Below are 10,508 nucleotides of genomic sequence, written 5' to 3'. Positions count from 1 at the left end.
ACTAATTATAATTTTTAACGATAATTTATAAAAATTGTGATAAAAAAAATCTACATTTTATACATCTTTTCATAAAAAGTCAAAAATCATCTCAAGTATATTAATTTTTTTACTTCATATTTTAATTAAAAAATCAAAAAATTACTAAAATAGTATGTTTCAATTTAAATAATTAAACTCTCCTATCTTAAAAATAATAATAATTAAAATCGAAAGTTTTATGTGGTTCATGTCAACCTTAGGTTTGAGAATTTGCTGCGAGTGATGCAAGATTTCCAAGAAATGCAGGCATCAAAACACAGCCACATATCCTGTATCAAGGTTCCAATCACCAAAGCTGTGTTTGGATCTAAATTTTTTTTAAAAAAGTTCATAGATATAAACTAATAAATGAAATATGAGCTAAATTTTTATAACTTTTCCCTCATCGAGCAATCAGGCTCTGACAGTAGTATAGGAAATATGTTTTTTTTATCAAAATTAAACCACAAAATACAAATATAAAAATAAATTAAGTGCAGAGCAGAAGTACCAAATATTCAGCTTTTTCAAGGCATGATGCCTTCAAACTCAAACCTATGAACCATATGTAAGCCTGAACCTCTCTCCCAGGTAGTCTCCACTGCGGACCGGTGGAAATCTGCATGACATCATGACCTATCAATCTTAACTCCCTTAATGAACAAAACATACCCATCTGAAAGATAATAATAATTATAAAAACAAAATAATATAAAATATTTTTTAAGAACAAACATAACTTGCTTTAGAAATTAATGAATGCAAAACAAATGTGAGTACTGAGGACAGACATAGTTTATCAGATGATTTATCTATCGGTGAGATATCAGAAGTGCATATAATATTTGTCCTCTGCAAGTCAAATATAGCCTATGGGATTCAAATGCCCAAACACATATCTCGCACTAGGACTTTACAATATGCCACAAAATCATTTGGACAGACCGTCTAAGCATTCTCAAAATTGTTCCCAAAAACACTGAAGTGTTTGATACCATTGACAATCCATTTGTGACACAAGCATTACAGAAATAGGCATGAAATCTCATTTGATCCACTATTACAGGATGCTAGCAAAAGGCAATACCAAAACCACTAACTTCTAATTTCAAGCATAGCGAGCAGTGACGTATAATAACAGAAGTTAGGCCAAGGGGATGTCCATACCTAGGAGGAGTCAACTCACTGCAGCAACTCTCCAAGCATTCCACCACACAGTCTGCGCTGGGATTTAGGAAAAAAGCCATCTGAGGAATTGCAATTAAGCAATGGTCAGCAGTGAAACTTCCGATTTTCTTCTTCTTCAACAGCTTATTTATCAGAGTAGCCTATCCTCTAGTCTATCCAGTTATAAAGCCTTATTTTGTTTTTTCCCTACAGATTGATCTACTCAGTCTACCCTTTAGTTTTACCTAGCTGATTAAGAACACATAATTTTGGTACTACATCATAAACATGAACCTCTTCCTTGACCAAATGAAAAGAGGAAAAAGTAGAGCATAATGGCAAAAATTGGACAAGAAAGTAAATTGTGGACAAAATATTTAGTACCGAATAGCGTTCTCGTCCTGTTGACATCACTCTGTGCAACGTGGACCTACAAAAGAATTTAAACATTGAAATATGGAGAGAGAGAGAGAGAGAGAGTATTCATGTACTTGAAAGAACAAACGGAAAAAAAACCAAAAACAAAACATTTCATCCTAAATAGATGAATGAATTCTCTGAGAAAAAAGATGAAATGAGAAGTTTAAGTTACTAGAAATGGAACATTACCGAAACAAACAATTAGTCCACCTCTCCGTCATGTCCCCGATGTTAACAATAAGGGCCCTGCAGATTTAATTTGCCCCACAAAACTTCAAATTCTGAGCTAAAACATACACAATGGGAAGAACAATAAATAAATTCTCTGGTTAACCATAATTGTAGTTGTGTAGAACTCTACAATCTCCATTGTGAATGTAAATGAAAAACTCAAGCTTCAGTCTTTTTAGATATCAGACATTATTTTTCATATCTATTGCTTAGATATAATAATAGATCAATTTTATACAAATTGTAGTGTAAAGAAAAGAAAAATTCCAAGTTGGAAAAGGCATTCCCTACAGCAGGAGACTCGAGCACTTGAAGCCCACAAACGTGCCTCTTAAGCAACAAATGTATTTAAGGCCTTGAAGTTTGGGAATGGTAAAAGATATTCAAAGTTGGAGTGAAGAAAACATAAATTTTCAGGTCATAATTAACAAAATAGAAATTTGTTGGATACATAGATACAGACCAAATGACTATTTCATTGAGTTAATTTTGTTAAATCATGAACTCACCCATTGATATGATCCACATCTTCCCAGACCAGTGGTTGCTTAGATTTGTCCCTGCAAACCTGTTAACACATAAAAGCTAGCTAACTAAAATGATGGAAGATATTATATTCAATGAATTTACAGCTGAAGATCACAATTAATATCGACCAAACATGCCTGAAGTCCAGCAACACCATCTGTTGCTAGAAAGGTTATCATTCCGTAGTCTGAATGAGCAGAAGCACCAAAAATTTCTTCATCAGAAAGCCCCAATTCACCTGAAATCAAAATAGAGAGGCAAAAGAGCTTTGGTTAAATAGCCATTCTTTTTAGTTCCTACAAATCAATAATCATTTCCTTAAAAACAGCTTCAATCCAATCCACAACTGTCAAATTAAAGCATAATGTTTCAGATAAAGTGCACGCAGAGACATTGAGAAAATAGTATTTTTTATCTAGTCAATTTCCAATTACATTTTCATATGCATTCTTAATTTTCTGGATTTCATCCTGCTATCGCAAAGTGTTGCAATTTTACTGACAGTAAGACATACAAACAGAATGCTAAGCTCCTTTTATAAACCACACATCATACAGATTCCTGAATCCGTCCATGTATGAACCCAGATAATGAAAAGAAAGACTATACGGACAAAGCAGATAAAGCCAAATTTTGATTCAACCAGGATAGTGTAGAAGACGAAGAAATGGCATTGGTGGATTGAAAGCCCCAACTTTCTCGAAGAAGTCTTCATCCAAGTTTAAAGCCATAGCAATTAAAGAGATCAACTTTTTTCCAGCAGTCCTGAGGTAGCAAAAATCAACACCAGCCAAAAGTCACACACAGCCTTGTTCTTATCAACATAAGGAATTATGAACTATTTGATCAATCAAAACTGCTGCACCACTTTTTACTAAGGCATCTTTATAGAAAAGTCATCTAAACTATTCCAAACATTAAGTATCACATCTCAGGCCCTAAAAATTAGTTAAAAAGACAGAAGTTATTCAAAATCATGTAAATGCTTAAGAAAGTCATAGAATTAACATGAGCAAAACTTCTGATTATGTATGAAGAAATTAACGTTGATTGAAGGAAATGAACTTACTAGGCAGGCACAGTTTAAGTGAATAGATCTACTATGATTTCTGATCACTTTCTACTCTCTTTTCAGAGTGTGACACAGGAATAAACAATGGGGAAAACTTACAGGACTCTTTCATAGTAAGATTCAATAGTAGGTCTCCAAGATGGCAAAACTTCTGGAATTTCCTAGCCAGACAACACCAGAAATAATGTTATCACCTCAGGAATCATGTACCCATTGTACAACATGTATGCTAAATGACAGATTACAAAATGTAGGAGAAATGAAATTGTTATATGAGAACATGTTAAGAGAACATAAACAAGTGAAAGCACACAAAATTATTAAAATACCTTCTGAAGGCCAGTGATTCAGATTACTATGACTTGAAACGCTTTCCAGGGGACCAATATAGAAACTCTCTTTTGAGCCACCTGTACTCCAATCAGTAGAAGACAGTCAACCCTAAGTTCTTTTCTCTATTACACCAATGAAATATGCATTAATGAGAAAAGAACCTATTAGAGTTTCTCCATCCAATATCAATCATACCATCAATCAATGAGTTTCAACCCTGGCTTTAAATTCATGAATTGGAAAAAAGTTATCTTTAGGACCACATCCTGTTTAGACTGAATCACAAAATCTTTGTAAAATCATTGTCAAACTTACTACTATTTGTCAATTTATGCTTCCACCAAAATTTGAGAGCATTCATTCAAATTTTCAGCATATTCAATCTCGATACTAAACTGATACACTTTTCTGAATTTTTTTTTTAATCTGAAAATTTCAGCTTACATCGGCACATTTCCCACTTTATATACAATTTGAAAGCATCACAAAATTTGTCAAAAGTGAGAGAATAGTAAAACCTTTAGAACTTGAAGAAGGGTTGAGATTCTCGGCATACAGTGGCGTATAACCTCTATTTTCTCTGTGAAGCAATTTCATCTTCTCTTCAAGGGGGAGTGAGAAGAATCTTTTGCTCTCATCAAACACTTGCTTAAGCAACTCCTGCTCTACCCCATGGTTTATGAGGTAAAAGAAACCACATTCTATGCATGCCTACACCACACATCCGAATACTAATGAATTTGGGAACAACTTGATGAATCATTCTAAAAAACAAACCAAATTAATATTATCATTACTGGCCCATTTCTAACAGTTTATAAGCTTTCCAGTTAATTGGCTTACCTTAACAATTAACAACCATATGCTTATCAGAAAGAATTCTTTAGGCTGTGTTTGTGGAGAAAAAATAAAAAAGGAAAGAAAATGTGGAGGGGAAAAAAAAATTTAAAAAAAAAGCTTAATTCAAATTTCCTTACCCTTTTCTTTTGCCCATGTTACAAAATAAGGAGTTGTTTGGATAACCCAAGAAATTTAATAGTATCACTGCACCATTCATAGCTTTTAACATCATAAAGTAACATTGCATAATTAATGAGTTTATCTATTCTATTATATAATGGTAGCACCCAAGTTGGTGTGAACACTGTCACCCATTTTACCATTCCCAAACTGCCCTTATGCAATTACCTCAGTATGTAACTAGTTGATTTTCAACGCACACCGTCTAGTTAAGCAAATGACTTCCCAAATGACACTATATCACTTGTCCACTATAACACTGCTGCTTTTCTAAGCTGAAATATAACTAAGTATGTAAACATTCAAGTCCAATGGGATGTCCAAACACGCCCTAAATGCACAAACATGTAACTTGATTTTAATTTCTGGGTACTTTTGTCTTGATTTGCATATATAATATACCAAATTTGAAAAAAAATTAAATTAAATTAATTAAAAACAAAAACACACACCTGATGAAGATAAACGTAATTCTTGAAAATATTCTATTGATGATAAAATAAAGCTGATATATAAGGCAAATATGCAAATACAGATTTGTATATATATATATATGCAATGATAAGGTGTGAAGAAGAAGAAGAAGAAGAAGAGACCTGACGGATGGAATTGGCGGTGGAGATTCGATCAGGAGAAGCGAGGTCTATGATGGGAAGTTGTAGAGCTTTCGCCATTTCTTCCCCTGCAAATTTGTATTCAAATCGAATTTGATACAGTCTGTCTTAGACCATCTACAACATGTATTGTTGTTTTCCAATGAAATAAGTCAAGTTGCCAATCTTGACATTATACCCATATACCCATAATGGACAATGATGGCTCATGATCAAAAGAGCCGAAAACAATCCAAAACCAATGCACTGTATTACATATTATATTAACCGAAAGTTGCACTACATTTAGGCACTATATTATAGTACTAACAGTAGGCACTATATTATATTACTAAGGCCAAGTTTGGCAACATCAAAAATAATTTATCTTTTTATCTTTTTTTCATCACATCACCTCTCTACTTTTCTGCACATCTTTTCGTAAAAAGACAAAAAGTACACTTATTTAGGTCATCCCAAATAACCCATAACATTTACCAATGAAATAAGTCAAGTTGCCAATCATGACATTATACCCATATCAAATTTGTTTTCCAATGAAATAAGTCAAGTTGCCAATCTTAACATTATACTCATATCAAATCGAAGATTATTTTTGACTTTTCATCAAATTGAAATATCTCCAACAAATTGAGGATATGGTTCTAGTTTATTTATATAAAACCAGTCGATTGTCCGGACATCCATTTAGTCGATAATTTGATAAAAAATATTAAAATTTCATTGGAACGTTTAGGTGTAATTTGGTAATACTAAGTATTAGATGAAGTTTTTATTCAAATCTTTACTTAAATTTGATAAAATAAAATAAAATAAAAAAGAATATGAGTTGGGGATGTTTTTAGAGGAAACACTTATGGAGCTTTTAATTAAAAATAAAAATATGGCATAATTTTAATTTTTTAAAATTATAAGTTAAAAAAATGTCATAACTTAAAATAATTAAAAAATTCATCGATTATAACTAAAATAATGTCATTACAAAAAAAAAAAAATTTAAAACTTAAATTTTTTTAAAAAAAAATATAATTAAAGGACATAGAAGTGTGTATATTAAAATTTTCCTTCTTAGAAACCCAGCCAGCTCATATATTGACTTCGTAGGACTAGACCAGAGCTTTCTCAAAATTCATTTTTGAGTAAATTACAATTTTTCCCAAAATGATTTGATACAAATTTCATTTTATTTGTATAGTATTACTAAAATGGTTGTCAATTTTGTAAGGTATATACATACATAAAATTAATAAAAATTTAGACAAAATAATCAAATTGAAATTGAATTTTGAGTGTAAGAACCAAATTATTTGATTTAAAACCATAGGAACTAAAATTAAAATTGAGTCTATATAGAGTTGAAATTGACTCAACTTTTTGATTGCCTTCAAGTAAATTCAAATATTTTTCAAGACCTCAACGCAATAATACAATATTACTATTCTATTAGGCTATAATAATTTTTGAATTATGAATGAGAATAATATATGAATATGTAATTTATTTTGAGTGTTGCTAATAAAATTTCATTTCAACACAAGGAAAAAATAAAAATAATAATAATAAGGATAGATTATTTCATTATTTTTTGAAAATTTTTAAATCTTTTTATTTTATTTTCTATTTCCAACCTACTTTTTATTCCAATCTTGAATTAATCATCGCTCAAGTCGCTTGTTAATATTTGTTTTCATTTTTCTATGAATATTCTATAATTTGTTGGAGAAATTTACCTTTTAGATAATGATGGGGGCAATTTAAAAGAAGGAAAATTTAGCTATAAACCCTCTTTACCTTCCTTTCATTGTTAAAAGGATTAAGAAAAAAATTATATTTTCTAAACCCCCTCATAATTATAAAATTTTGCATAAAAGACAAAATTTATTATTTAAATATTTTATTAGACTATTATACCCTCAACTAAATTTCCTCACCTTCTCCACCCACTCTCTCCTCACCTTCTCTGCTCTTTTACGAGCTCTCTGTTATGATTCTCAACATTCTTCGATCTCCTCCTACGCCGATTCAGTTTTTCCGATCACTCTCCAGCGGTTCATACGCCGCCGCCGCCGGTGTCTTCCTCAAGGCGGTGGAACATGATCGAAGTCTCAACCAAGCAAACGCACAAACAAATTCTCTTTTTTCCTTCTCTCTTCCATTCCTAGGGTTTGGATTGGATTCGTTCAAAGCTCTCGTGATTTCAACCAAAACTGTGAATATACCTAAATCACTCTCAGTTGCAGAGAATTTTCTTTGAATGGCGCATAGGTTTCGCAGTGGAAGAGATCGTCGGAGATGATCGGAGAAAGCTTCGACGATGTCGACGTATCGCCTTCCAATTCTCATGAAGTTCATGTTCTTGCCGTTGATGATAGTCTTGTCGATCAAAAATTCGAATTATGAAAGAGTATAGAGACAGATCGCGCGACTGTTCAAAATTTTCATATTTGAACACAGTTCTTCAGATTTTTCATATATATATGTGAGTGTTTGTGTGTGTGTGTGTGTGTGTGAGGGAGAGATTTTTCATTTGGATAGTGTTGTTAAGTTCTTAAATTGATCTATTGATGAGTTGTTACTATGTTCTCTCAACTTTTTGTTGTAAAATTATTTTTGATTTTGACAAATTTTTGTGTCGTGAGTGAGCAATATGGATTGTGTATATGTAATAGATAACAGAGAAAACAAAGAGGTGATACGAAAGAGGCAAGTAACTGTGAAGAAACAGAAGAACAGTGGTTGTGAATGATCTAATTTCATTTGATAGAACCAGAGTAAAATTTTACTCTGGTTTTATTGCTCTGTTTTTTTCATTTGACAGAACCAGAGTAAAATTTTACTTTTAACTTCAAAATCTCACAGTTTACTTGTTTTTCAGAGTAAAATTTTACTTTTATACAGAGTAAAATTTTACTTTTAGTTTCAGAGTGTAAAATTTTACTTTTAGTTTCAGAGTGTAAAATTTTACTCTTATTCAGAGTAAAATTTTACTTTAGTTTCAGAGTGTAACATTTTACTCTTATTCAGAGTAAAATTTTACTTTTATACAGAGTAAAATTTTACTTTTATTTTACTCTGAAATACATAGTGAATATGGCTTAATAGGAGAGCTGATAGATATGAGGGTAATATAGTAAAAGAAACAAGTTTTAAAATATCAGGGGGTTTTGAAAGTATTTATATAATTCTTGTCCTTTTGAAAGACAAATTAGATAGTGAGGGGGCTATCACCAAATCCCCCTTAAAAGAAACTTTCACACTACAATTTCATTTGCATTGGACTCATTGATGCATTGTGTATAAGTGGCTTTTTGGTAGTTGTTTTCTTTAGCCTTTTTTTTTTTTTTTTTTTTTGATTTTTATTTTCTTGGTCTTTATTAAACTTGTTTAAAAAAATTATCAAAATTTTTTACTCTTAAAAATTGAACAAGAAAAAATTGGACATGCAAGCCTTAATAAATTTTTAATGATGCATCTCTCCATTTCAACTTCACAGAATGATTGAAATAGCTATTTTAACTCCAAAAAAATCGCCTTTAATGTTCGATAACACACAAGTAGTTGTAGTATAAGCTAAATAGTAATAAAAAAAAATCTTTGTAAAAAGAGTCCGATCACAAAATGAGACACAATTGTAAGTATAAATGTGTAATTTTATGATTAAATTTTGTGCATGTAGAAGAACTGAAATAGTAATAATATACTACAAAGAAGTCTCAGTCATACCACAATATGAAAATGCATTCATGCCTAGCTAATATTAAACCACTAACTAGTGCACCATGTAGTAAAACATATGCAACACAAAATATCCAGAAGACATTGTCACTACCATGTTCAATACACATATCAAACACATAGTATAAAGTAATATTATGCACATGTAAGCGAATTAGATATAAGATTTACTTAGTATAAAGTAATATTATGCACATATATAACTATATAATATAATATATTATATCAAAATATAATTATTTGTGGCGTGTCCAAGCCGCGTCGGTCTCCTACGTTTTTGCAATATTTTGTGATGACGTATCCGTGTCATATATGTGTCTCGTGTCCCTGTCTATGCTTCACAGCATGCATCCGAGCAAAACTGAGTAACTAATCCAAGGTTGGTTCCTAAGAAATTATTGATGAAAAAAATAATTCTAAGTTCTGAATTTTATGTTCATTATTAGTTTGAGCTATGTGAAAAAAGAAAATAAATCATTGTGATCTCTCATTTGAGTGAAAAAGAGATAAGAAATGACGGTATTTTCTCACAAATCATCATGCTTGAACAAGCAAATTCTCTTTATTTCCATTTCTCATAATTTCTTATTCAATTTGTAAACCAAATACGAGCTCTTTTTCATAATTTTTATTATATCTCATCAATCACTCAAATCCACATAGAAAACCATCAACCCAAATCAAATAAACTCATCATTTCTCTGCTTAAACCCTTCATTCTTAGTAAACAACTAAAAAATAAATAGTATTGACTCATTCATTCAATTTCGAATTCGATTCTTCACAATTATCACCAAACAAAGATAAACAAAATAAAACTTTGTAGATGCAGAACTTCAAAATTAAAACCACTGAACCCATAAATTAACCAAACAAAGTTCGAACCTTTCTTTCTTTCCCGACTGGACGACGACCCGGAAACAAAAATCCTCCGACGCATGCCCATCTCCGGCGGCGGCGCCGTGGTCTGGCGTGTCTCCGGGAGAGTCATGGTTGTTTCCGGCGAGGCCATTTTGAAGGTTACCGCTACTGGATCCGGTGTCATGGGTCAAGTTACCCATACTGGCACTCTTCCGGATCGATCCATCAGTCAACCGGACTCCGAATAGCTTGACTCCAGGGTTCGGGCAGGTCCGAGAGTTGTGGCCATTGTGGCTGCAATACGAACACCGCCGAGTCATGATCCCTCTCTCGCTCTCTCGGGTCTCCAAATCGAATCCACCAAAACCCAGCTTCGAATTCGGATTAATTACATGATCCGAGGCGATTAGGGTTTTGAGAAAATTGGTTGTGGTGGAATTCGAGTTAGGAAAAATGCTTCGACCCCTACTGAGGGGAGGTGCTGTGATTGGATGAAAAAAAAAAAA

At 32.1% G+C, this 10,508-nt stretch overlaps 1 protein-coding gene across 4 annotated transcripts; it reads right to left on the bottom strand.

The window, feature by feature from the left end:
- Positions 1–384: 384 nt before the first annotated feature.
- On the bottom strand, positions 385–10,508 carry LOC145806550 (azadirone synthase LFS-like). Of its 4 annotated transcripts, none has more exons than XR_014349865.1 (12): positions 10,027–10,489; positions 5,389–5,474; positions 4,291–4,483; positions 3,769–3,849; positions 3,539–3,590; positions 3,011–3,132; positions 2,496–2,605; positions 2,349–2,407; positions 1,798–1,894; positions 1,573–1,618; positions 1,189–1,268; positions 385–640 (listed from the first exon to the last, which is right to left on the bottom strand). XR_014349865.1 is itself a non-coding variant. In XM_082903847.1 (12 exons), the coding sequence occupies exons 1-12, from the start codon at positions 10,184–10,186 to the stop codon at positions 577–579; spliced, it is 1,101 nt and encodes a 366-aa protein (XP_082759973.1). In that variant the 5' UTR covers positions 10,187–10,508; the 3' UTR covers positions 385–576. The 4 variants fall into 4 exon arrangements, 2 of the variants coding, with proteins under 2 accessions (XP_082759973.1, XP_082759972.1); XR_014349866.1 differs by having other exon boundaries at positions 2,505–2,605; XM_082903847.1 differs by having other exon boundaries at positions 1,798–1,854; positions 2,505–2,605; positions 10,027–10,508.

This window comes from Camellia sinensis, chromosome 13, assembly GCF_055761805.1.
Source record: "Camellia sinensis isolate YWXY chromosome 13, ASM5576180v1, whole genome shotgun sequence".
NCBI classification, from domain to species: Eukaryota; Viridiplantae; Streptophyta; class Magnoliopsida; order Ericales; family Theaceae; genus Camellia; species Camellia sinensis.
The sequence above is the reverse complement of the archived record's forward strand: the minus strand, read 5'-3'. Positions and strand labels throughout refer to the sequence as shown.

Bases quoted from the DNA above. Each gene is read 5' to 3' on its own strand.
- LOC145806550 (XM_082903846.1), bottom strand. From the start codon at position 10,186: ATGACACCGGATCCAGTAGCGGTAACCTTCAAAATGGCCTCGCCGGAA. The intron at 3,591-3,768 runs GTATTTTAATAA...AGGAAATTCCAG, and splicing joins GAATCACTGGCCTTCAGAAG to AAGTTTTGCCATCTTGGAGA. The intron at 2,408-2,495 runs GTCGATATTAAT...ATGTGTTAACAG, and splicing joins CTGGACTTCAGGCATGTTTG to GTTTGCAGGGACAAATCTAA.